Below are 27,420 nucleotides of genomic sequence, written 5' to 3' on the forward strand. Positions count from 1 at the left end.
GGTTTTGCTGCTCCCTACCTGGAGTCTGGTAGTTGAGCCGCCTCATCTCTACTGGGTCAGAAGAGTGGGCCAAGAGCGAGTCCTTCAGGCCAATGGAGTGCTCATCTTTGGAAGAGGGGGAGTGTGCTCTTTTCCTGTACACAGAGAGGACGGAGACAAGCAGGTGAGCTCTGGCAGAGAATGGCATCAACCAACCTGGAAAGGAATCTGTGTCCCTGCGTCCCAGATACCCAGCTCAATGCCAGGGTCCCTGGGGCTCTGGGCAGATCACGTCCTGTTCTGTGCCTCCAATTTCCCTTCTATGGGACAGCAGTGGTTGTATTTCAGTGATGGCAGAGGTTTGATTAGTGAGGCACTTTGAAATGAGAACTTCTGCGTAACACTGACCAGAGAAAAAGCAGACAGAGGCAAGATCTCATTTCCTTGCACTCCCTCTAGGAACTATTTCCCGTAGTGGAGGGATATAATCAAAATTTTTTTCCTCACGTATTAGACATATTTAAATATAGAACACTGTAATATAATAGTGTAAAGGCTCTTCAGGGTGTATTTTATTGGGCCATTAATATACGTCTTGAATGGCTGAAGGCACCCAAGGCGTGTATTAATGGAACAATAAAATACACTGTTGTCTCTTCATGCTATATTTATGCCTAAAGCAATGCCACCACCTCGGGCTCTTGCTGGAATTCACAGGCAAAGCAGGGACACATCCAATCAAAAAGTGGACAAGTGAACACTAAGGAAAATCTAATACTGTAAAAAAGGTTTCCAGCAATTCTCTAAGTTCCACTTCTCGGTCTGTGTTACAAATACACTGGACATTCCCAGCTGTTGGGTAGGAGCAGGACGGGAGCACTGTCCCTTTGAGCCTGTGCCAATCCTGATGCCTTACCAAGATGCTAAGCACGCAGCAATATGCAGAGACTCTGTCTTCTGGCTACAGCCTGAAAATGGGCTCTGCCTGATGGTGAACCCCTCTGCTGACCTGATGCTTTCTTCAAAAGAGGGAGCTGCATCACTGCTACTCTGTATAAATGCTAGCACATTTACCATCCAGAACATTGCAACAGCCACTCTCTGCCTTCTGCTCCGTTGAGAGGCAATCTGAAGCACCCTGAGGGTTGCCGTGCTCTGCACAGAGGCAGCTGCAGCTCTGGAGGGGGGCACACTGAGCCACGCACCATCAGAAGCACTCAGTGAAGGCACAGGGTGCTGTCGTTTCCCCTGGCAGCTGTGCATGCCGGGGTTGGCACGAGTGATAGAAATGGTAAAATTTAATGCATAAATCACAAGTGAAATCTGCGTTCCCTCTGCAGCTCAGGTCATGAACAGCTCCATCTGCAGTCTGTGCTGCATCAGACACTGGGGTTGTTCAGTGGGGAGCACCACTGTGTCTTCTCAACGTCTCAGAAGCCTTTTAGCTGCCTGGACTGAGACAAAAGAGCTCAAGGACTGAGCATTTTGCTAGAAAGAAAGAAAAATACATGGCAAATAAATAAAGCACTGTTCTTCCTCTCAGGAGCATGGCAGGATGTGCAGTGTGCTACTGTGTGCCAGCCCCTGAGCCCTTGAGCAAGATGGCCCAGCTTTGCTGGGGAACAGGCACAGCATAGAATGAATGTTTATCTCTCTCATTAACCTAATGGGGGCCACAGCTGAACAAACCTCCAGACCCCAAGCTATCTCCTGCTACTCAGCTTCAATTCATTCCCATTGTGGATCTGAAATTGTGAATACGCTCCATGAGTACCTTCAGGAGAAAATGCCTCTGGAGAAGCAGATGGCAAAAAGCAGAGGGATAATACAGCATCCCTGTGAGCACATGGGTAGTGCTGGTTGCAGACACGCTGCTGGCTGGGACAGGAATACTGGGTGTCAGGACAGAGGGCCTGTGCTGCTTCCTGGTGCTTATCTCTGGGTTGTGCCAAGGTGGGCACAGCACCTGTGGGGCCCACAGGCAGATCTTCCCAGGCAGAGGGGGAGGGGACCATTTTTTCAACTTCAAGTCCAGCAAACATTTTATTTCTTCCAATTGTCTGGTATTCCCTTAACATTTCCTCATTACAGAATGCAAGAATGCACCTGCACTCTTGCCAGAATAGCTCTCAGTCTGAAGTGACTGAGAATAGAATGAAACACATGTAACTGTTGTTGTTGTAGTTTCTGGATTTCTAATTTAATTGCGAAAACAATCTGGGAAGTCTTTATGCTGGAACCATCTCCCTGTGTCAGCCTGTGATGCCTTTGAGGAAATAAAGTCTTTGTAAACCCCCAGGGTTGGCATGCCCTCATGCTCCCAAAAACAAAGATGCCCCTTACTAGCTTCAGGCTTGATATTTACAAAGGGAAATAGACTTGAAATTTTAGCAAAACAAGAAGATAAAATGGATTCCTACCTTTCTTGTTTACTAGATCCAGGGAAGAGCAGAAACAGAAAAAGGAGAAGATCACTGACACAGAAAGGCACTGACTGCACATGCACAGCAGAGCTCCATTTAATCAGACAACAAAAGCAGCTCCCTTCCCCTAGCTACAGATACATATGTAAATAGAGAGTCCAGGAGGAGCAGAACCTTGGAGCTGAGCTGATAGAAAATATGACCTAGTGTAATTGAACAGGCTATGCGAACACATGCAAATGCAATCTGCAGCTCCTTGCGAGGACTGACAATTGCCTCACACCACAGCTACAGCTGTAGCAGGACCGCTCTGCTACCCGCTCTGAAGCAGGCGGCTGCTTTGGCAGGGACACAGCAGCCAGGACCCAGAGGCCTCAAGAGGAGAGCTCCTACTTCGATGTCAGCCTGCCATATCCATGCCCTGCTCTCATCCTGTTCCCCCTGTCAGAATTCACAGCAGTGGGGGCACTGCCAGAGCTCCAGCAGGCAATTTCAGAAAGCACGCAGTGCTACATACATCCATGGTGCTGCAAATCCAAGCTGTGAGAGCAGAGAGTGATCAGGCTCCTTCAAGGCACAATGCTGCTCTCCTTTGTCCCACTGCTTACAGGTTTCCCTAACCCACAGCAGCTTTGTGTCCTTGGGCTGACATTAATTACCTTCCACATATCCAACCCTGCAGTCTTTGTATAGCTGTTCTGCTGTACCAGGTAGAGATCTTTCTCCTCCCTGTGACCCCGAAGGACTGCCTACCTGGGCTCCCCATACCTGAAGGGCAGAAGCAGGGTCATGAAGGTGCCACCACCTGCAGTGCTCATGCTGTACCTGCAAACACCCTGGAGCATATCTCACCTTTTGAAGAGGAGTATAGCGATGACGATGATGATGATTAGTATCACAGCCAGGACAGGTCCCATCACCCACAGCATCTCCGGCTCGTCCTGCTGCTTCGCTGAAGACAATTCCATCACAATCTCATCTGAATAGGGGCTGGCTGCGTATCTCTTCTGAACAGCACCGCAGGAGAGGGAGAGAAAAGCAAGCATCCATTAGGCTAAAGCAACAGCCACATCCCTGAAACAGAGGTTTCCCCTAGCAGGGAACAGTGTTGCTTCTCAAACCACATATCCTCCCTCTCGGCATCAGCAGAGGTCCCACTGCAGAAGCAGTCTCTTCCTGGTATGAGACAACTCCGTGCCAGCAACTTTCTGGCTAGCAGACCTGGCCCCGAGGTGCCAAACAGGAGCAGCCCAGCTACGAGCCACTTGCCAGCCCTGGATTCTCTCAGAGCCAAATCACAGGCTTTTGAATCCCAACCAATTGCACAGTGGGGCTGGCTGATGATTCCTAAGTGGTTTGTAATACCTGCTGTGCTGATATCAACACATCTCTCCAGGACAGGGCTATATTAGGAAACCCCCTGCTGGGCTAGGCGGTTTTCTTAAAGGAACAAAATGACAGGAACATTTTCTTCCTGATGTCTCTGCTCTGATAAACAGACCTTGGAAAGGGGCTCATGCTCACAAGTCCCTTTCCAGAGATCTCTGCATTCTGGCAGCCCAGTGATTTACAACCTGAAGTGCCAGCTCTCCAGCCCTACCAGCGAGACAGGATTAGCAGAGACCCAAACCCTTCCTGCAGCACATTGACAGTGCACCAGGCCTGTTCTGCTGCTGTTGCTAAGGCTTTGGAACTGTGCTGTCCCTTCTCAACTCAGCAGGGTTAAACACTGCAAAAAGAAATCCTTTCCCCCTATTAGCGAGGGCCAGGGCTGTCTCAGTTCTGTGTCTGTGGCTTTCGAGTAGCACCTGCTGCCCTGCACTGGGGAGCTAGGAACGCTCTGCTCTTGCAGAAAGATTTGGTCACTGGAGTGGTGCCTGTGGGTCTATGAATCGCCCAAGTTAAGGCTGGAGTTTAAACATGCCCTTCTGTCTGTGTGCATGTGAGGGGATGGGAGAGAAACATCAAGCGTGCTGCAGCCACTGAGCCGCACAATTTGATCTCCTCTCACAGGTGCCCTTGATCCCAGCCAGCCTGGTTTCACACGTGTGGAGTACAGAGGATGCTCTTATCTGTGCCTTCCTTCTGGCAGCATGCAGGTGCAGCATCCTCGCTGCTCTCCTCGGCTTTATCAGCGGACAGAAATGCCACTGGCTTGTGGGGGTGAGGAGGAGGCTGCTGCTTTGACTGTGTAACTTTTCAGCTTTTTTTCGTGTCACTGACATTGCCGCTGGCTCCTGGTTCAGCTCTGTTCCTACAGCAAATATGCTCGAGACCACTGTAACCCATTGACCCCTGGTGCAACAGGGCAGGGTGCAGCTCTGAGCATGGCAGAAACAGGAAGATGCTCCATCAGAGGTGAGGGAAGGGGCTGAAGGCCTGGGGCTTCTTTCTGTAGGGGCAAAGGGCTGCTCTGGACAGAAGGCATATTGGCTCTACCCAGCTAGATCAAGCTGCAGTGGGCAGAGAGAAGGAGCCCGCTGCTCTGTGCACCCAGGAAACATACATCTATCTCCAAGCTTTGTGCAGGGGAGGACACAAGATTCACGTTTCTGCAGAAACCTTTTGGAAATGCCTCCTCTTAAGAGAAGGCAGGAGCAGAAGTCAGAAGGGCTGTTATCTCACTGGCATTTCCAACAGCAGACTGACAGGTGCAGGTGCCCCTGAGCTCAGACAGAGGTGTTGTTTCCATCACCCTCCCCTCCACCTTTGAAAAATGGTGATGCTCCACTTGTCTGCTGACGCCAGAGACACAGCAAGCAATTTCAGAGGAGCTGAGTGAGGGAGATGGTGCACAGCCCTGGAAAGAATGTCTCAGGCTTCAAATGAAAATGGGTGTGATGCAGCGATGGATGCAGAGAGGTGGCAGCTAGGAGTAAAAGCCCCACTGGTAGCTGACTGGGGGGCTGTGGCAGATCTGCGCTAGGGAGAAGATGATGTTCATCATCTGGTTATGGTCATCTCTTCTTAACAGAGACTGCCAGGAGAGCATACCTGGAGGCCTCTGCTTTACCTTATTGTTAGTTTGTGACTCTCCTCCCTTCACCAGCGTGCACATCTTACCACAAGAACACGTGAGCTGGATGAGAAATGAAGAACTTGACCAGCCCTAATGAGCCATTACAAGCAAATGAGGCCGAGGAAAAAAGCCACAGCTTGGAAGCCGCCCAAAGGATTCCGTGCATCTTTATTATTTCCATTATTTACACACCAGCCGCTGCCACTGCCACTCCTGCCCTTCCTGTTTACAGCTGGATGCTGATGCAAGGTCTCCCGGTGCTGCTCTCTGCTTTGTGCACTGCCACTCCTTTCCCCAGCACAGCCCCAGTGCTTGGTGACAAAGGTACGGCCCATTTGCCTCCAGCAAGGTGAGGCACAGCAGCTAGAAGCCCGGGGTGCAGCAGGCACGTGCATGGCGTGGCTTTGCCCTACTGACAGCCCTGCAATGGAGGCAGGTTCACTTCTCCCACTTGTCACCTGAGATGGGATTCCGGCCAGAGAAGGGCCACAAAGGCAACTTTGCAATGGGGCTGTTTTTCACAGGCCGAAAGGAAGATTAGAAGCTCTCCCATGCCAACCACATGTCACGCTCTGGTCTGGGAACAGCTCAGCAAGCCACAACCAAGCCTGCACAGAGTGGGTGTGTTTGCACTGCCCTCCACTCTCATCTGTTATGTCAAACACATGTGCCATTTCCCTCCAAAAACACCATCTATCAAGTCAGCTCCCACAGACATCCTGGCTCGCAGACACCAGCTACGCAGCCTCCTTCTCTCCTCTTTGGAGAAAGCTCCACCATGCTGCTTTCAGCCCCCACCCGCCCCGAGCCCATGCAGCTGTGCCAGCCTGTGCCCCCAGCAAAAGGTCCTTACCGTGTCCCCATCCTCCAGCGAGGCCAGCACGAAGCAGCGGTAGCTCAGGTCCTGAGAGAGGGGCTTGTTGTAGAAACCCTTGTAGTTCTTCTCATCCCCCAGAGTGAAGGTCTCAGGCAGCACGTCCACTTGGGCAGCAATGTAGGGCTTGAGTCTGTCTGCTTGGCGTCGCTGGCGCCTGCTCTGACTGCCCTGGCTTATGGCCTCCAGCAACTGGGGACAAACAAGGTGCATCACTACAGCTTCGCCTAGCGTGGCACCGCCTGACGCCGTCACCGTACTGGCTGTAAGGCTCAGCAGGGCGGAAGGAAGGCAGGGAAATGATACTGGGTTGGATTTGGACACGGCAGTACAAAGAAACCTGTCATCCCAATGTAGCCCCTATCATCCCCACGGTCTACAAGGGAACCAAGCCATGCTTTTTGGCCCAGGTGTTGGTACGTGCAGTAAGTCAGGAATTCTTTATGGACGCTGGACGTGAATTACAACTGACACTGATGTATAGGGAAAAAGTGACATTTGCTGTGTCTTTCCCTTCCGTCAGAGCTTCCATATTTCACCTGCTGCTGTGTTGCAGGAAGAGCTTTGCGTAAATCACTCAGTGATAACAGATTTCATGGGATGTTTGGAGCAAAAATGGCAAATTTCATAGTCAGCCACAAATTCATGAAAAAGGATATGAACACAAAAGAATTCAGTTACACTGCTAAGAAAGACTCTCAGATGTTTAAAGATGTTTTCCTAATGAATAAAAACAAATACCAGACCTTGCACAGAAATTCTAATCTACAGTGAAGGAGGAGGCATGAAACACATGAGCGTTGTCAGGGCAGATAGGGAACGCTGGTTCTATTGCAGGGTTGGGGACAGAGATGTGCACACAAAGCCACAGCACTGAGCTCACCCTCCAACCATGACAGCCCTGTAAGGCACCCCCTACTCTTTCCTCTCATCAGTCCACCCTTGGCTTCTTTCTAAGAGCCACGTTGGAGTAAGTACAGGGGGAAAAGGCAGAGAGATGGTGGAGTTTTCCCCCAATACACATCTCCTGCACCTTGGCTGGAATGTCAGTGAGGCTCTGTGGCAGAAGACATAGCTGTTTGTGGATGGACCCCACAAAACCACAGGGCTCCAGCACTGATTGATGCTGCTGGATGCTACTGCCACCTATATATGTAACACACCGTAAGTCTGCACCAAAGGAATGCTAGGCTTGCAAAGTTCAGATCCTGAAAAATTAGATGTCAGAATTATTATCACCTGTACAAAAATAATTCAGCTGTGCACTGTGTTAGAATCCTTGATGACGCGGTCACATACCATCTTTTCTGTAGCTCCCCTGCCCCATTCAATAGACAGGACAGACAGTGCTTAATCAAGGAGCAGCTTTGCCATATTTTGTTTTTTTCTTTGCATTATGCAGCCCGAGGCTTTGTTTATTGCTTACTATTCAAACCCAGCTCTGAAGACAAAATTAATAATTTCCTCGTGGGCTTTTCTATGGTGCTGATCACTGTAATATTACAAGTGCTTCACAAACATTAATGATCTTATCTTCCAAACACCCATATGAGGTGAAATGAAAGCGATTATCCTCATTTTACAGAGAGAGAACAGAGGCACAAGGACATAAATGTAAAAAATGTCCACTAATTTTGAATGTCAAATTGAAAAGCCATCAGCTTGTTTTGTTTTTAAAGAAAACTGAGCATGTTTTATTGCACTGACTGTATCAAACAGAGTTCTACTGACCTTTCTCTGCAGCTGGGGATGCTCAGGCTTTCCAAGCAAGGCTTCAGTATCTCAAACTGAGGACTCCAAAAAAAGGCAAAACAGTGACTGCTAATGCAAACGGTGTTTTACAGTGTTTGCCCAGGACTAGGTAAAGCCATTAGAGATAGAAACCAGCTCTCTGAATTGCCTTCAGCTACCTACAGCACGAAACCAAACCACCCCTTCTCATCCTACTCTTGTCTTCCTTGTGCCATTTTCGAGATTTTGCAAGGAAAGGATGCAGGGGAACTACAAATGATGGCTCTTCATTACACAATTCTGCTTCACATGCTGAACAGATCCACCCATACCTGGAGCGAGCTGGGACCCCATGGAAAAGACTCTGCAATCATGTAATTAAAGATTAATGATAAGCAGGGGCTGACTTACATCTTCTAACACTCTGTAATTTCTGAGTGCTTCAAAGCTTACAACTTTGTTCTCTTAATGGACCCGTGTGTGATTTCAGTGAATCTGGGTGTGTGATTTCTTGGAATTTTCCTTATTTCTTTGGGTGGCTATATGTGGGGAAGAAAGAGCCTACAGGCCCTTGTGTGGGATTCTGCCAGCACCCACAAGTGTGCTGCTCCTGCACTGGGCAATCTGCACTTGTGGGTGAATGCAGACAGCCTGCAACAAGAGTGTGCAGGGAGTTGTGCAGATTTTGCAGGACACTTCTACTGCAGCACCGCTTCATGCTCCTACCTGGTCCAGCTCCATCTCATCAGGCGTCCGCCACCGCGCCGTTGGGCTGCTGGGGCTCTGCTCTGCTGGCACGACCACGATGTAGTACCACCTGGCAGGAAGGAAAGTGTGAGCACAGGGCAGTGAGGAACGCGTGCCGCATCCCTCCCCGAGATGACCTGCTCCTCTCCCTGCCCTCTGAGTGGCAGAAGAGCTCAGGAAGGAGGAGGCCAGCTCTCCAGCTGTACCAGAGAGGGGAACTCTCCTTTCTGCGCTCATTAGGTTAATGAAGATCTCCATTGGGTGGTGTAGGAGCTGCAAGAAGGACATTTATATAATCGGATTGTAGCAAGAACCCTGAGGGAATTCAGCACAAGGATACCACAGTAACGAATAAGACTTCCACAAACTCGCTTTTTTAATCTCCTTGAGGCTTTAGCCATTATTTATTTAAAGGATATTATATACAGTGTCAGAGAAAGTTCCCCCTGATCCTGAACGGCATTTTTGCTGGTAGCATCTGGAGCATACACACCAGGGCAAGGGCAAACTGTCAGAGAATTGTCTTAATTTTACTGCATGTAAATATTTGCTCAGAAGGAGCCAGCAGTATGAGCCCATGTTCACACAGGTAAATGCCTGGCTCTGTACTGCAGCCTGCTCTGAAATTCACTCCCAGGTCACAAAGCCCTCAGGCTGGCAGGAGCCCACCCTGCACTCCTCCCCACCTTCAGCCCCTGATACTCCCCTCTCCATCTATCTTTGCAGAATAGTAGAATCATTCGAGTTGGAAGGAGCCTTTAAAGGCCATCTCCTCCAGCTCCGCTGCCATTAACAGGGACATCTACACTCCCATCAGGTGCTCATAGCACGATCCAGCTTGACCCTGGGTGTCTTCAGGAATGGGGCATCTACCACTTCTCTGGGCAACCTGTTCCAATGCTTCACCACTCCTTTATTCAGCCTCAATCTGAATAGTTTGAGTTTGAAACCATTTCCCCTTGTTCTATCACAATGAATGAACTAATGAACAGAAGACAGCACCTACCGAACTGGCACAGTGGTCTGCACTTTGGGAAGGGTAAGCGTGAACTTTCCCTCCTGGATGTACTTGTTGGTGGCGATGGGTTTGCTTTGCAAGACGTCAGGCGCGGTGCGGATGGAGACAAGATGCTGGAGCCCCCCAGCACTGTTCCCACGGTTCATGAGCACAAAAGAATAGTCCGTGTCTGGCTGGAGGTCACTTATGAGCTTCTTCATGGAGTGGCCATCCACCTCCACGCTCTGGCTATTGTACAGAATCTGAAATGGGAAAAAGACACGCTTATGCGGCCGACAGCAGCATTACAAATGACAATTTGACTGTGGGCCTTCCCTGAGGTGTCCAGGTACCGTGTGCTTCACAAACAGCCATCAATCTTCAGGTAAAAAAGAGCAGCCCCCAGCAGAGGGCTGAGCAGTGCTCCCTGTGCCTCGCAGCCATGGGGCAGAGAGGGGCAGAGCCTGGTGCTCAGTCTCGTGCCACACACGCACGGCTTTTCAGCACTGCTTTGGGGCAGGAATTCAGATGGCTATGTGTTGCCCTCGGATGGAGATGAATGGCTCTTTGTTTTCTGTCTCAAGAGGCTACAACAAGCAATATGCTTTTGGTGTAAAATCCTGTCTGCTTTGAATTGGTGGCGCTCCCGTGTCTCTCAACGGATGCCTGATCAAACGGTTAGTGCTGAGCACCCTCCCACCCCCCAGCAAGGTGACCGGGGGGTACGTGCCTCGCTGACGTCTGTGAGATCCCGCACAGGGCTCACAGATCGGGACCTGAACCAAATGGCAGCTCTGCAGGTGTGACACCCTGTTGCCATGACAACAGATGCTGGCGCTGCGCTGGCCGCGGGCAGGGGACCAGTGCTGCTTTTCACTGCTGCCGGTGCCCCCCTGCGCAGCCTTCAGCTCAGGGCTTTTTCTCCTTGCCCTGCTGCAGCCATGCCCACCCCTGGCTAAGGCCCTGCAGCCACGAGCACTGCCCTGGGAACCTTGCTCTTCCTCTTGCTGGAACAATTCCTGTGCCCCAAAATACGCAGTGCTGTCTCTGCAAAGCCAAAACTCAACCAAAGCCTGGAGATGGAGACAAAGGGGTGTTGGAGAGCCGGAGGGAGCAGAGGTTGTGCCCCAGCTGGGACAAACCACCTGCTTCCTTCCATCCAGCACGGCAGGGCAGTGATGAAGGTGCAGACACGGCATGCCAAGAACAGGCAAAGGCAGAGCTGGAGCACGTTGCACTGTGGCAGCTACTGCATGCCACAGGCAGAGACCACACAGTAAATGTGCTCGCTCCAACAGAAGCCTTGAGAGTCAGAAGATGGCTCTGTGGAAGAAAAATGACTTGAAGTAGAACAGATCTCTTGCCAGCTGAGCCTGCTGTGCAGGCTGACACAGGCAGCAAGGGAGGGGCTGAACTTTCCTTCCAAGTCACCTTTGCAGCAGGTGGCATCAATCTGCAGAAAGTTGCTGGCTTGCTGGGACAAGGGCAGCTTATTAGCACTGCTCCAGTATTTAGTGCTTCAAAGTTTACAACAGCAATACCCAGGACAAGCTTCAGATTATCTCCAGATCACTGTGATTGAGGCTGGGATAGAAAAAGAGCCCCATTTTCTTGTGCCCTGGCTTTGTGGATGCTGGGAACTGAGAAGGGATTCCCAACAGGTAACAGTGCAGCAGTGAGGAGCTGCAATGGAGAGACATGGTCCAACTTGTTTGTTGACGTGCTTCAGTCTTCAGGGATGAACTGCAAAAATAAGTTCCTAGTACTGAAATAAAGGTGGGGTTTGCAGAGACCAAGCCCCCTCTGGCTGCCCCATGTGCTGAAAGGCAGTCAAAAGGAGGGTGGCTGGGGATGCCCAGGTGTTCCAGACAAGAGCAGACCGTGAAGTGTCCACGGGGAGCAGTGGGATCTCACCTCATCTCACATGCTCCAACACAGACTTAAACAAAACCAAACTTCAAACACTAAGAGATATGCTGGAATGATGCAAAGCTCACAATGAGTTCACTTGCCTCTCAGACAAAAATTCTCATTATGAATTCTCCCTAATAAAGGCATCACCAACTGCTTCTGCTTTTGCTCTAGGGAAGACACTTGCTCACCAACTGCCTGCGCACGACACATCTGCTGGGGACACAGCTGTTCTCCTGGGGCAAGAGGAGACTGAAAAGATGGTCAGGCACTTCAGTTCAGTGTTTCCCTGCTTGCCCAGCATTAGAGCCAGCCAGGACACAGTCCCTGATCCAGTCCTGATATCAGGCTGATTTTCACTGCCATGAACAGAAATTCATTTCCAAAGATGGTGAAATCAGCATCTGCAACGCTTTCCAAATCATTCTCCAACCTCCTCCTTTTTCACTGCTGCTGTAGCAGTTCCACGTTCCTTTACCTGCCATAACACATTGTCTTCTCAAATGTTATGCACCATTAGGTAAGGTCTCTGCACAAACCTTACAGTAATGTAAGGGCTCACAAACAGTCATTCGTGCACAGCTGGAGATGCCCGGGAGCTCAAGCAGGAATGCTATTTAGAGGTTGCATCATGGCCCACTGATAACTACTTAAGTCAGCAGCAAATTTGGCCCAAGGGCTCTGAACTGCCAAACACTGCTGACTAGCCCATGGATTGCTGTAAAATGTCATTCGTACTGCTCTTACTCACAAGAGGGAATATGCAAGGCTAGAAGCTAGGTGGGTCCAAATGTCACTGCTGAAGGTCTGCTGTTTGATTTTGAGGCAGTAAAAAATATATTGAACTAAAAGGTGAAATGACACACAGTGTGCAACACTGCGAAAATAATTACTTGATGGAGAAGTAGATGAAGTTGACTTTTTGAGGGGCAGGATTATTACATCCATGGGACACTGTGTCAGAAAGCACCATCCAGGTTCCCAGGGGCTGTATCCAAACCTACATCATAATCACTTTCAGAATGTGCTACTCCTTCTCTGGATTTGTAAGACACCTCATGATGCTGCCTTCATCAACCAATATACCCCAATCCTGCTCTTCAGCTGAAGAATGTCTCAGGGCAATTCAGTATCCCCAGGGAGAAGGTCATATCTATCTTACATGTTCCATGAAAGCTCCAGAATGACCTTCTGCGTTTCTGAAATAGAAAAGGAATGATGCCTCTGCACCAGCACATAGGCTGGGAAACATTTTACAAGGGATTTATCTCCTCGACCAGAAGAAGCTGTGAAAATTCCCCAAAGAGAACAAAAACCTTCCTTATTGATTTGGTAGCAATGACAATTCCTAAGGTCTCAGTTCAACCTCTATGAAAAAAACAGCAACAGTCCTGCCTGTGTCCCACTATTCATTGTCAGAACAATATCTACTTTAATTAAATCTGTTAAAGTAGAATATGACACCCTTCGGGACATAGATTTAGCGTGAGACTGTTTATCAAGTGTAGATAATACTAATTGTTCCCATGGAGATTTATCTGCTATGCTAGTTATAATATTAGGCTCTGGCCTCAGCATCCCATGTGCCCGAATTAGAGGAGAGAGGTGAGCCTTGTTTATAAAAATCAAAGTCCTGAAAGTTATGGATTTCCTTCGACTGGCACAGTCAGCGACCTGGAGCTGACCCTCTTAGCTCCTCACCTCAACTTGTGTGTGTCTGCAAGCCTGCAAGTATTAACAGAAAGAAGACACTATTAGAGAAATATCCTTGTAACACTCTTGCTTGCATGACTGCTCTTCAGCTAGTAAGTGGCTGATGCCATCTGCTCCTGTGTCATCCGAGGGTTAACCCGCAGCAGGGGCAGATCCTGAGTCATCGTGCCAGCAGTCACAGCTCCCAGGCTGAGACAAGAAGTCAGTGTCATGCCCTTGGATCCTGGCTACCTCCAACCACCCTGCCATCCTTACGCGTTAGTAATGCTCCAAAGGTCACACTGTCCCTTTCGTGCACTCAGCTGCCAGACAGAGATGTGGGCTTTATACCCTAGGAATGAGGCAAGATGAAGTGGCCTGGTTCTTTGGCAGAGTGCACAGTAACAGGGATCAGTGAAGTTCCTCGCGGCCAGATTATCTGAACACTGATCCTAACACATCGTTCGCTTGGGAAAACTTTGAATACCATGAGGTGTCCATAAAAGCCTTGTCTGCCTCAGCTAAATTCTGCATGTTAACAAGTGCCTGCTATTGATCACGGTAATTCAGCTTTAGGATCTAGACAAGGAGAGTTATAGCAAGGATCACATGCACTGACGTGGATGCAGCCCCAGACCTCCATCCCATTCCCTTGGCCATGGCTCCCCCACAGCTTGTGCTGCTCACACTTGTGACACCCCAAGGGTGAGGACGTTCCTTATTCTCTTTCACCCCCTGAGATTTATGCATCTGCCCTGATGTTCTGCAGTAATTGAAAAAAGCAATCCTCGTGTTTGAGACAGGACTTGATGCAGAAGGAGTCGTTTTTAGTTTGATTCACTGACTGGTTTTCAGACCAATTATTCCCGGTGATCTCTCACGATTAAATCACATCTGTAACTTCTCACACTTCAACTCTGAATCAGGCGTCATGACAAGCTTTTGCTAGCCTGACTGGTAGGTCCCAGCTGTGCAAATACAAGATATTGAAAGAGATGATGGAGGAGCAAAGCACACATTGGGACCATATGAACAACCACTGCAACTGCTCATCAGCAAAGCACCAGTAATCGCAGGGTCCCAAACAGTTCCCATCTCTATTAGAAAAGGCAAGCTGCAAGTTTCAAGGGCGCTGTCAAGGGAGAAATGGGTACATAGCAGAAGTTGCTACTGACAAGATAGGATGGCATCCTTTGCTGGTAGGCTTCAGCTAACATTATTCACTCCTGTTTATTACCATGAGTTGCAAGTGCTGGCTGTCTATTCCATAACTGATCAAAAGAGAAAGAAATCAACAAAATTACAATATCTTCTGGCTTGAGAAGAGTGAAAGGAGGGAAATCAAGAAGCAGTGTGCTCTTCTGTGCATCATTGTTCACACACGGGTGCTCAAAAGCAAGAGCAGCTAGCTAACCTGGGCATGGAGATCTGAGCTCCACAAGACCCCAGACCAGTGAGCAATCTGACCTTGCTCTGCTGGTCTCATGTCTGATGGCCTGAAAACACCATGCAGCATGTCAAGGTGCTGCTTTTCCCAGACCTGCTAATTGCCAGCTCCCTGTTCTCTGCATCCCCATTCTTACCTTAAAAGGCACTGCAGATTTATAGGAGTCAGGCACTTCCCAGCTCAGCAACACGGATGTTTTCATGACGGCGTTGACACGGAAGTTCTTAGCAAAAACTGAAATAAAAAACAAGATTTTTCAGCACTGTGGGCCAAGTCAGGACAGAGCCAGGCAGCAGCTCAGCTCTGAGTCTCTCTTTGTCTAACTCAGCAGCAGACTTCAGAGAGGTCAGCTACAGCAGAGAAGTGACATATGAGGAGAAAAAAGCAGCAGCCTTTTACCAAGTCTCCAGTCTCCAGTAGAGTTCCCCTTTCTGACTATACTTCCCAGCATCACGGAAATGAAGCTGTGGGCTGAACTGCAGCCTTCTCTTCCCCCCTCCACTCACACTCTGCTGGCCCTTTGCTATGATCAAAGAGCAGTGGTGCTCAGGTACTGGATCTGCAGATGATCCTACCCAGCTGTCTGCTCTAGTTCAAGCAAGAGCCTTTCATGTACAGATAAAAGAGCAAAGTGTGCCTGTGGAGCAACGAAAGCAATTAAGCTACCACCAATACCCCCCTTGCCCCCCCCCAAACGACAACTTTAAGGAATCCTTCCTTGAGCCTCCCCTCGCTGAACCAGTTTTACATTAGGGAGCCACACAGTACCTGATCTCATTAGACAGAGCCAAGGGAGGTGAACCGAAGCAAAGGTCCCTGTCCTGGAGCCAGAGTTTGATGTTAGGGCTTGTTAGAGGGCCGCTTACCTTGCTCAACGGGCATGGTCCGAGACTGGATGCTGGGGCTGAGCGGCCCAACCCCCTTATTGGTGCGGGCCCTCACTTTGATGTCGTAAGTGGTATCAGGCTTCAAATTCGTCAAAGTGATACTTGTGTCCTTGGTGATGTTAGCCAGGTCCTGCTGGCTATTTATATCTCTGTATACCACTGTGTAGTTGACAATCTTGCCATTTCTTTCTGCCAAGACTGGGGGGTCCCATGCAACCTCTGTGGTGGAAGTGGTGAGACCCACCACGCGCAGGTTCTGTGGGAAGCCACTCGGCACGTCTTCTGCGGTAGTGATCTCCTTCTCAAACTCCTCTCCTGGACCAGCTCTGTTCTTGGCAGACAGTTTGAAGAGGTACGTGGCCCCCTTGTGCAGGTTGGTCACAGTGTAGTGATGGTCTCTCTTCCCGAAGTCTATCGTGTTCATCTTTTCCTCATCAAGACGTCTGTACTGCAGCCGGTAACCCAGCAGCTCCCCTACCATCTCCTTGGGTGGGTGCCACTGGATGAGAGCTGTGTTCATGGCTGTCGTGCTAATCATCATGGTGGGCTTCCCCGGGACTGCAACATAAACACACAATGACCACCTGTAGCCTGGGAGGAGGGAGAGGAAGGACAGCTTCCGTGCTGCTCAGTCCGTGAGGATTGAGGAAAGTGGGAAAGTTCAGACAACAGGGTGAAGAGGACGACAGACAATTCACATGGATAGAGGCAGAATGACCCTAATCCAGTGGTGAGGGAAGCTGGAGCCAGACAGCTCTTGGCTGCCATTTTCCCATGTGCCGCCATCTAAACAGGCAATAAATCCAGCCACATCCAGCCCCAAAATTCATCCCCTTTTACAGGAAAGGTGTAAGGTACCTCAAAGCTTCCCATTTATCTCAGAGAAGAGCTGAATCCCGTCCTCCTAATCAGTGGTCTTCAGACTCTCCAGCTGGTGCCCAGCACCAGGCCACGGGGCCCCAGTGCAGTTCGACACCAGCCACACAGAAGCCCGAGTCCAGCACCCTGGTCTGTCTGGAGGCAGACTAATTTCATCCCGAAACCTTGCAGTTTTACCATCTGCAGTGGCAGCAAGCGGAGCTGGGCGGGCTGTTTATCATCAGAATGCGTTTTGCTTTAGCTGATGAACAGAGTCATGATGCCAGTGTCGATGTGAGAGGTGAACACAAGCGTTCCATGGGACTTTTGTTTAGGCTGAACAACTCAAGGGGTGTTGCCGTCACGGGTTGGGAACTGATGGCTTTAGACTGATGGTTTAATACTTTGATCTCCTTCAGTTTAAAAAAGGATGCGTCTTCATATCAGCTCAGATTTGTAAACAAATGAACTGATAGGGAAGATACTCAGAGTCATAGGGATGGGGCCACTGATATGGAAATGAAAATGGGATTGTAGCCAAACCTAGCTTAACACTCGTGTACCATTTTGAAATGTCTGAGCCCACGGATGAGCACAAGAGAAACATGTATTTGACAGAATTATGCCCCCATTTTGCCATGAGAGGGCGATACCAACACTCCCCTGTGAGGTCAAGCCTGCAGACGAGCCAGTGCAAAGGCAGCTATGGGAGTGTTTTTGTAGGTATTTAAGACACAGAATTAAATCTCCAGTGCCAGTGCCATCCTCCTTGTACTTGTAATACAACATCTAGCAGCAGCTAGTATTATGGGAGACATTATTTTTGAAGTTGGTTCAAAATATTAACTTTAAATGTGCATCATAACGTGGGAAGACTCACTGTGGTTTACAGTGCTACACTGGGATGTTTAGGAAGCTTTCCTGTTCATAGGGCAGCTGTAGCAATTTGATGAACAGAGCTTACACCATGGTGAGGCACGAGGGAGACAGCATTTGAGACTGTGACAGTGGAAACTACCTCTGAAGCTCCCCATATGCAGCGCAGAGGAGATAGCAAGCTGTTCCTGTTTAAAAGCACCAGGAACAAATGCTCTCAGTTTGCACAAGCTGCATTCCCATAATAACCAGTGGTAAATACCATTCCTGAGGCTGGTGTGAAAAGCAGCAGGATTATCTTTTGAAGGACAGGTCTAATGAATGGAAAATCGAGGACAAAACAATGACAGCTAGCTGATACCACTGCCAAAGGCAAGCTTGATTGCATCCGGAGGAAAGCACCTGATGAACGCTGGGGTGCCCCAGCTCCTGGCACTAGGCACAGGGTACAAGTCTACCGTGAGAGCAGAATGAACTGGCTGGGATCACCAGACCTAGTAGTTGTGTCCGCAGCACTCCTACAGCAGTATTTGTTGCATTCCAGGTTTTATCGCGGCTCTAGGAGCAGGTTGGCTGAGGTATGTAAGCCAGGGAAGGCGGTGGTAGCAAAGGCCAGGTGGAGCTGAGAAGCACCTGAGGGCCCACCACACCAGCAGCCGTCCTAGGCAGCACTGCAGTCACCACAGGAAGCAAGAAATGGCACTCGCCTACCCCTGCTGCACCAGGGGACAAAATGAGGGCAGGTTGTGACTCCAAAGCTGAGGGAGGGCCTGGACTTTTAGGCTTCCTCTTCCCAGGTCTCTGGACTACGCAGAGGAGCTCAGGCCCACGAGTTTCAAGGTTCTCTTGTGGGCCCTGGCAGTGTCCGTCTGTTTGCTGCACTTTGCTCGGGTGATCCAATGGCAAAGCCTGTAGGAAGGGCTGCAGATCACAAGAGCATGGACCTCTGTGGCATCTCCAGCCCTCTCGGTTCCTCCTGCACAGGTGCCTTGCCCGTACTCCCGGGGCACCTCCTGGGAGGCTCTACCACCACCACCCCTGCGAGGCTGCAATCTCTGCTCCCCACGCTCACCTGCCCCTGTGGTGGTGATGACCTTGGGCTTGCTGCGGGCACCATCTCCCTTGGTTGTGTAGGCAGCGACCGTGACGGAGTAGGTGGTTTCCGGCAGCAGGCCTCCAATGACCGTCTCCTGGGAGCGCATCCACGAGGCAGAGAAGAGGCAAATGAGAAGAGCAAACACCCGTTAGCAGAGCGAGCAAATGGAGGGCACGGGGATCAGCATCTCCAACAGCAACACACCGACACACTTGCTGGCGCACGCTCGTGCATTGCACCCAAGCACACACGTCTCGCCTCGCTCCCCCATGGAGCCAGCAAATGGTAACTGCCACCGCTCCAGCACCGAGCTGCCTCACCTTGCCCCTAACTCTTGGCACTCCTGGGGACCCACCAGAACCTGCGGCCAGCACAGGGGAAAAGAGAACAGCTGTAACCCTAACACAGTAAGCCTGAGAGTAAGAGGGCTGTGGAGCTGTGAACCAGAGCAGAAGCCAGATCAGCCAGCTGCGGAAACCTCCTGGGGGCTCATGTGGGGGTTTTTAAGGTTGTCTCTGGCAACAGCGCAGCCCGGAGCAGGAGCACCTGCAGTGCTGCAGCACCGTGCTCGCCCTCCCTGCCAGGCATGGCACAGCACGACGGGCATGGATGGGGTCAGCACCAGGCACTGGCAAGACCCGGAGGGAAAACCCTGCACTGTGGGAGGTCTGGGAGCAGGCAGTGTGCTAGCACCCCTGCATGCCCTGTTTTCCTTTGGGGCAGGAGGAGGGCACGGCTCCACACTTCTATTTGAGATCAAAGCACGAGCATCACTCCTCCCTCCTGGCCTCCAGTGGTAATGTGACTTGTGCCAAGCCCCGCTGGCCAGGCCTGCACAGCTCTCGGAGCAGCTCTCAGTGACCCAAGGCAGATACTCCTGAACAGCATTCAGCTACGGGTGCTATGAAGGAGATCGGGATCATCAGCACTAGTAACTCGCCAAGTCATTGGAAGGGGCTGGGAAGCTTTTGAGTGAGAGGCAGAGGCTCAGGGTTCGTGATTTATCCTTGCAGATGATAAGAGCAGAGATGGGCTGAGCTCCACTGGCTGAGGAGAGGCAGCTCAGGCACTCTTAGGGGCCGCTCCAGGCTCTGATCTTTGTCCATAATCCCTGCGGTGCCTCTCGGAGCAGAGCCAGTCTCTCATCACTCCCTCCCAGTAACACCCACTCTATGAAAGCTGCTGATTTCCAGTCGGTGCTGCTGGTTCAGGTTACCTGCCCAGGCTTACTCATCAATATCGCCCTGTTACCATCGCAGAACCAGCCAGCCCAGAGAAAAATCAACGAGCACCAACAAGAACCCCGCCAAATTCACCGTGTGAACCAGAGTCCCATCCCAACTCTGCCCCTGCAGCAGTGTGTGCGTGCGGGTGAGTGGACGCGCAGTCCGATCGGTGCCAATGGACCCGCAGGGAAGCACTCACACAAAACCTGCAGACTCTGAACATCCCAAGAGAATTCACTCCTCCCAAATCCATGCAAAGAGAAATTCTCACGCAAAAGCATGCCACCGGGAGCAAAGCAAGCGAGCCGGGGAGGAGGGGGGAGAGAGAGGAGGGATGGATGAAAGAAAGTCTGATTGCATAATGTAAACACAGTGCTGGCATGACAAAGCCACTCCGAGTGCAACTCCTCCATATAAAGCAGGAGGAGAAATGCTTTGTGCCGGAGAAGCTCACAGTAGGGCACGTAATTGAATTGCTGACTCTAAAAAGGTCATTTTCGAGTTTGTTCCTCCAATTTGATATTTCAAAATTATATGGAAAAAATTGAATTTAACTGTTTAAATGTGATTGTTTTCTTATTACTATGTGTGTTTCAGCCAAAGGTCATGGTTGAGAGTGTAGGTTATTTTTCATGACTACAATCAATGTGGTTTAAAGATTATATATCTAATTTGACTGTGTAACTCGGTGGGCCAACTACTGCAGAAAGTAGGATGCACCTCCTGAGTCAATCACTTGAGCCTGCCTAAAACTGCACTACAACAAGCTGGAAATACAGATTATAGGAAATGTCAATTGCTTTTCTACATTTAGTAGCAATCTAAATGCCAATTTTCTCTGGATTTGCTGCTTGTGGAAGGTTTCACAATGTAACTCTCCAGCCTCATTAAGGGAGTGAAAAGGATGTTTTGACAGCACTGTGTCTACAAAATTCACAAATCGATTTTCCAAACCCCTCTTTTCCAACCTGGAATACACACAAGTGGTACTTACATGGTCGACGGAGTCCTCAGCTCTCCACTGACGGGGGAGAAAGGAAGGAGGAGAGAAAAATGGAGACAGAGTTTTAAGGGGCAACGTGTAGGAAGGGGATGACAATGACAACAGCGGGGGTTAGCAGGACTGGGTGGGGGGACTGGAACACTTACATACAGAGGGTCACTTGCCACAGGCTGTGCCAAGGGAAGAAATGGGACAACGCCATTCTCTACATGCTGCTAGCCTGAGCAGGAGGTCTGTGCTCACTCACACAAAGCTGGGCAAAGGACTTTCTTCCCACGCGGACAGAAAGGTCACCACTTCCTAACTTCGCCATCCTTTCCCTTTCTGGCTCTGTTCACACTTTTCTACCTCTTCCACGAGGAGGAGCAAGAAGGGATGAGGCTATGGGAATCAGTGATGTCCCACAAATGACAGCATTCACAACACTATTTTGTGGCCTGATCTCCAGGTTCTGTTCTAGTGATCCTGCAGCTATCATCTCTTGCTGAGAATTAAAGACTTCATACACAGAGCCCAGTAGGGACTTCTGCAGGGAAGCACCAAAACGATATTTACAGATTTCTTTTCTGTAACAATTGCAAGAAAGTGCTCTGAGGACCTCAGAAAACTGCAGAATGCCTTCTCTTGGAAACACAGTGAGGCCAAGATCCTACTCAGAGCTCCACACTAGGCTGTTCCTCCTCAGCATGCTGCAATGGCTTGGAGCAAGGGTAGATGTGGTGTCTATACCAAGGAAACAGCTCCTCATTCCAAACTACACAACACCAAGGCAGCAAACACTTGGCACTTGGCAAGAGCAGCCCTGCAGGCAACACTTCTACAGAAAACATTTTGCAATAAAAGATCACAAGGGATCGCAGCCATGGCAGCTCAATTATGGCTCTGGAGAGAGGCTATGCAGGTTTCTGACGGGATTTGGGGTTATACGGCATCATAACTGTCAGGCATACCAGCAGCACGGTTCTCTGTGGTTGATGCACCAAAAGAAGGTTTGCAGAGATCACAGAGTGCTCTCTCAGCCAAGGTGAAGCGTTACACCTCAGGTTACTAAATCTGCCTGGAGCAAGCGCGGGTCGATGGGTTCAAGCACAGAGATGAAAGTGGAAGATAGGTATTACTGCTTCTGACTCACAGCGTGAGCCATGGTGAGACTTGTGCTGAGCCCGAGTCGCCAGCTGTGAAATGGCACTCAGAGCCTGCCTTCCCCAGGACACCAGGATGCCCAGCTAATGCTGCTGAAGTGCCTGGGAACCTGCTGGTGCTGCAGAAGCCCTAAATGGTATTAAAGCTACAAGCTGCCTTTTGTACTCAGGCTATTTAAGGTGGCTTTCACAGGCTGGAGCTTATCGCAGTGGTAGAGAACTCTATCAGCAGTAACATACATGGCATACCTTCCAAATATTTGCCGTTGTATTCTCTAAATTCAGAAAGCAGCAGCTATGTGAGGAAGGTTCCTTTACAATTTTGTTATAGTTTACTTATTTGATGCCATGAGACTGCAGCAGACCCATCCTCCTAAAGCAGCTTAGAATTTAATTTCAGCAAAGAGGTCAAGTTGTCCCTAAAGAACTCCTATCATACCAAGACCATGACTAGCTACTGCTGTCCCTAAAGGTCCTCTCTCCACATGCAGCTTGGTGCTATTTCCACTGCTGTGTGCTCCCCTGATCCTAAGCCATCACTGCTGATGTCCTACCTTCCACCACGCCAACAGCCACACACTCTGCCCTGACCAAGTCCTGCTGCAGGAAGGATGTGAGGCTGGCAGCTCTTTCTCCCAGAAGTCACTCCAACACTGTGCTCCTGATGGATGGGGGCCCTGGGGGTGACAGCACCCTATGCTGCTCCAGGGCTGTCTGTGTGCAGCTGCAGGAGCAGCAGCTGATACCCTGCTGCAACAAACAGCAAGGCTACTGCATCTTGCAGCCTCTCTCACCACAGCAGGGAGCTTATCATCCAGGAGGATTTTAGACCAAATGTTTAATGTTCAGACTCTGTTTGCTCTTATGTTTTCAGTGGACTTTAATCTTGTATCAGATCAGAGTGCAAAGAAACGCCTTGAGATCTGTGTTGATGAGTAACAGTGAAAATCCAGGTCTGCATAAATACCTTGGTATAGATTCAATTTCATTAAGAAAATATCACCCGTGGATCAAAACATTTCCTTCCTATCCTAGCTTGATTGCTTTTTAAGCGTGTAAGGTTGGTCAGCAAAACAAACTGATCTGAAAGGCCCAGGAGCTGTCATAAAAAGAACTCAGACAGTGCTGCGTGCATGAGGCAGGATGGCTCAGGGAAGTGCTAAAGCTAACAGTCTGTATTTATAGCAGCTGCAGTGCCTTAACGTTTCATTTTACACTTCAGCACTGCACAGCGTAGTCGTGTCTCAGCAGGGAATAGCTATTTTCCCTGACCACGGCTCTTGCAAAAGACAGACTCAATCCCTCCTAAGTATCCCAAACTATCAGAAGCAGATATTGGGGTTTTCCTGCAGATCCTGCTCTCTGCTTCAGTGACAGCGGTGCAACTGTGAAACTCCAGATGCGAGCTCAGGGTGCTCAGACTGTTGGATGTGAAGGGGTCTGACAGCTCCAGAACTTCTCTTTTACTGAAATGCCTCCCAGATCGTGCTTTTCTTTCATCATGAAGCACGCTACATCTCACCAACACACCACACTCTTAACCTAGGTGAGCACAGGCAGGAGTTGTTCAGTGCAGATCTAGATAAGGATCCCAGACTATCACCCAGCAATAGAAGGCAGCTGTAAATTCTTCTGCTACACCTGGGCTGGGCACTGTCCATCTCCTCTGGTCTCATTCCAGCAGCTCGAAGCGTTCACCATTACTTCTTGCTGCTCTTCTGGTGGGACATGCACTGGGGCTGCCTGCTGGATGGAGAGGTGCCACCTGCCAACACCACTGAATCTCCCTGTGGGCCTGCAACTGTTCATGCAGGCAGCACACCTCTCCCCTGCTATGGCTCTTTGCAGAGCAGGACAAGGAAGTGTCAGGAGCCCCGTATCCACACATTATGACCTGAAGCTGTATCCAGCCAACTCCTAGCAGCAGAAGCATTGGTAAAGCTCTATGGCCAGGTCTGGGCCTGCAGAAGGCTGCAAGCAGTGAGGCCAGCATGCAGTCTGCATCCTCTGATACCTCCTCTGTGCTCGGAGCTCCAGATTCAGCCCTGCCACTGCTCAACGCTGCACTCTGCAGGCACACGAGTCCAGCAGTTGGGAAGGCATGGGAGGGATTGAGCCACCTGCTTGTGTGGACTTGCTGGAGCTGCTAAGGGATTGAAGACGAAGGAACCTACCCTCCCTTGTGGAATCCAACTCCTGTGTCCCACGGCCTTGCTATCCTCCAACCCCTCAAGCCAGCAAGAATTTGTATGAGCAAGGCAGGGTTCAGCCAAGACCTCAGACTGCCCTCACTCCTTTCAAGTGTGGTCATGGGGCCAGGATGATTGCATACAGAGTTCAGACTAGAAGGCACAGAGAATTCTGAAAGAGGTAATCAGTCACACAGGTATGGCCAAAGGGAGGAGGGAGAAGCCTCAGCTCCATTGCAGGGCCTTCCTAACAACAGATTTTTCTCCCTAGGCAGGAGGCTGCAAAATAACGTGATCTCCCCAGCACCAGGGCCCCTATTTCACTGCTGATGGTTTAGTCCTTTCCGCTCAAATGGTTTTGAAAACTGAGAATTTGTATTATCTGCATAGCTAACATCTCCTTTCCTTTTCTTCTTCCTTTCATCTTCGTTTACTCTCTCTGTGTTTCTCGTCTTCAATCAGCAAAAGTCACGAGCCAGCTTTAATGCCAGTGTCTTCATACCATCTGCAGGAAACAGATTACGTGGTACATACCTACTCAAAATCAGCAGACAGCCTGTCTGGGCAGGAGGAGCAGTTCTGCCTACATGTCCAAAGAATTTCTGTCCTGCATCCACATTTGGAATTGGTTTAATTCTCTCTTTGTGCATCAGTTTACATTTTATGAATGTTTATGAGTCCTCAACAGGACTCCATCTACATCCTGTGACCTTCCAGGACAAGTGTACCAGTGAATCTTTGTTCCGCCCCACTGAAAATAACTCTTCCCAGGCTACCTGTTAAGGTTTGATCTGGCTGTTAGCAAAGATACACACTGCTGTACTGAAAGACTGCAGCTCTCGCAGGGTTCTTCCGCTTCTGGAGCAGATGCACAGCACAGGTCATGCCTGGCTTCTCTCTCTACTGGGAGATATCTCTTCTGCCAAGTCAGTGAAACCTCCTTCCTGCAGGATCACCGTTAGTTTGTCCCAAGGGTGACATGAACTTCTTCACAGCAGTCACTTCTGAGCAACTATCTTCTGCTCAGGAATTTCAGCAGATGAACACAGCATGATATACGCCGGGAAAAAATACTGCAGCCAGCAAGGACTTTCCCACATAAATTCACCAAATATCAAAGACTGGTAATTGGTTTGACAAGCCAGGAAACTTTAAGCTGCTTGCCTCCTTGATGATAACTGCACGCATTCAAAGCTATGCAAAATCCAGCACTCCTCGGAAAGTTTCTGGCTCTGGTACTCTCATTCCTGAGTGTTGGCATGGGGTTCCTTCCTCTCTCAGAAATGTGTGTGTAAAGAATGAAAGCAGAACCGGCTGGGCAAGCAGAAAATATTTGAAAACACCAACAAGAACAATACTGCCAGCTTTACCCACCTACACTCGAGACTAACCCATTAACTCTCAACTCCAGCTGAACAACACAGCATCAATTGTTCAAACAACATGGAAGATTATATCCTCCTGGAATAAAAAAAAGGGCAGCAAGTAGCTTTTTTAATGATTAAAATAAAGCAACATCTGAAACAAACAAAGATGTGTCCCAGATAACACCGTGAAGACCCTCACAGCATCTTCTCTTTAAAGTTTTCCTCTTATTATTACTGAGTTTTATCCTTCAGAATATGAATGGGGAGGAAAGCTGCCTCTGTGCACCACGCTCCCCACTGACAAACGTATAAATGATTCACAGCTGCGTTCAGCAGACAGATCAATTAATCGTTGCAACTCTCCAGTATTTATATTGGGCATCATTCAAGCAAGCCAGCTCAGAATCGATTACTCGTCGCTTCCAACAGCAGCAGATCCTGTACTTCATTTATATGATTATCTTTGTTGAGAACAGCACGGGTCATCCAGGATGAAGGGCTCCTTTCTGCAAAGAAGAGCTGTGCTTCATCGCAGGGCACCGACAACTTCCCTGACCACTGGGAAGAGGCAGAGCAGCTTATTGGGCTGTACAGAGCCCACAACCACATCTGGAGGACCGGGTGGGAACAAGGCCTTGGCTTACAGCTTGGTGAAGTATACAAAGTATACAAAATCCCTGCCTTGCACAAGCAGAAGGGAAGAGCTGAGCAGGAGGGCTCTCCTGAGCCCTGAGGGCTGCCCTGCGCAGCAGCTGTGCCCTCTGAGTGTGCACAGCCACCCACAGGCAGGCAGCTCCCGTGGCTCTGCCTGGATAGAGGCTTTGCTCTGGATACAGTCAGCAGCACGGAAGCAGCAGACCTCAAGCTTGTTTAAGATCCTCTGAAGATCCTCTGGAGTGAGCACAGGATGAAAAGCAGGCAGAGAGAGGTATGTGTGGGAGAAGGGGTAAGAGAGGAACATCACCCGATACAACATCTCTCCTATAGCAATTCTTTTCCAATTAGCTTTTTACCAGTTACAGCTCATGGATAGAAAGTTCTCCCTGCTTGGGCAGGGCTGTGTGTCCCATGCTCCATATTTGCCAAGCAATGCTTGGGCCCGGCCAGCCCAGCCCTCTGCAGAGAGGGAAGGTGCCATGCCCACCAGCCCACTGTCCCCATATTGTACCTGTGCTTCCGACAGCATGACATCCTTGATGACGGGCTGCCCGCGGGGCTCGTTGTTTTCCAGCTTCACGTAGGTCACCTGGTAGCCCCGGATCTGCCCGTGCTGCTTGTTGGAGATGGGCAGCTTCCAGCTCACCCGGATGGCTGTCGAATTCACGGACTCCACCTCCACCTTTCGTGGTGGGGCACTGGGCACTGTAACACACACGGGACGGGCACTTAGCGGGTGCACAATGTCAGCTCTTCTACCATTGCTACCTTCCTTCCATCTCACTGCAGGGACGGCTGTGCCTCCACAAGTCTCCTGCACATTGCCCAGGAGGTCGTGCTGTATTTCACCATGTGACACAACCCCGACCTAACATCTCAACACTTCTGCTGCTCCCAGTGGGAGAAAGCAGGGCTGTGATATGCAGGAGCACCCAATAGGAGCAGCAATACTGGATCAGCCCCATCTGTCCCTCTCTTGTCTCCAGCAGTGGGCAAAAGCAAAGCAGAATGTGAAAGAACATGACAGCTCAGGGTGCCCTGTGGCAGAGGTGGGGGTTCTGAAGCTCTCCCTGCACACTGCCTGTCACTGTGAGCCTGCTCCTCGCAGATCTCCCTGCGTGCTCCCGCCGCATCCCAGGCTGCACGGCTGGGTGCTGCCCTGTGGGGTCCCAGCACTGCCACCAGCTTGAGCACGTGTGCTCCTCCCCTGTGACAGCAAGAGGTTAATGAGGGAGAAAAGCACCATCCTAAAACAATAACCCAGAGCTCACAGACAGTGCTCACTGAACTCAGCCAGAT

General features: G+C 50.0%; 1 protein-coding gene across 17 annotated transcripts in view; it reads right to left on the bottom strand.

Annotated features, from left to right (window-relative positions):
* PTPRF (protein tyrosine phosphatase receptor type F) overlaps positions 1-27,420 on the bottom strand; it is a 343,225-nt gene that overhangs the window by 24,214 nt on the left and 291,591 nt on the right. For 10 of the 17 annotated variants that reach the window (XM_048944331.1, XM_048944335.1, XM_048944339.1 and 7 more), the window contains 10 exons: positions 26,633-26,826; positions 20,758-20,784; positions 18,514-18,631; positions 15,687-16,265; positions 14,957-15,054; positions 9,780-10,033; positions 8,753-8,843; positions 6,275-6,487; positions 3,255-3,409; positions 19-134 (listed from right to left, as the gene is read on the bottom strand). In XM_048944331.1, coding sequence (XP_048800288.1) covers positions 19-134; positions 3,255-3,409; positions 6,275-6,487; positions 8,753-8,843; positions 9,780-10,033; positions 14,957-15,054; positions 15,687-16,265; positions 18,514-18,631; positions 20,758-20,784; positions 26,633-26,826 — 1,845 coding nt within the window. The remainder of the gene's footprint in view (positions 1-18; positions 135-3,254; positions 3,410-6,274; positions 6,488-8,752; positions 8,844-9,779; positions 10,034-14,956; positions 15,055-15,686; positions 16,266-18,513; positions 18,632-20,757; positions 20,785-26,632; positions 26,827-27,420) is intronic. The other 7 variants (XM_048944342.1, XM_048944340.1, XM_048944337.1 and 4 more) reach the window with 3 other exon arrangements.

The sequence above is a fragment of the Lagopus muta genome, chromosome 5 (assembly GCF_023343835.1).
Source record: "Lagopus muta isolate bLagMut1 chromosome 5, bLagMut1 primary, whole genome shotgun sequence".
Lineage (NCBI taxonomy): Eukaryota > Metazoa > Chordata > Aves > Galliformes > Phasianidae > Lagopus > Lagopus muta.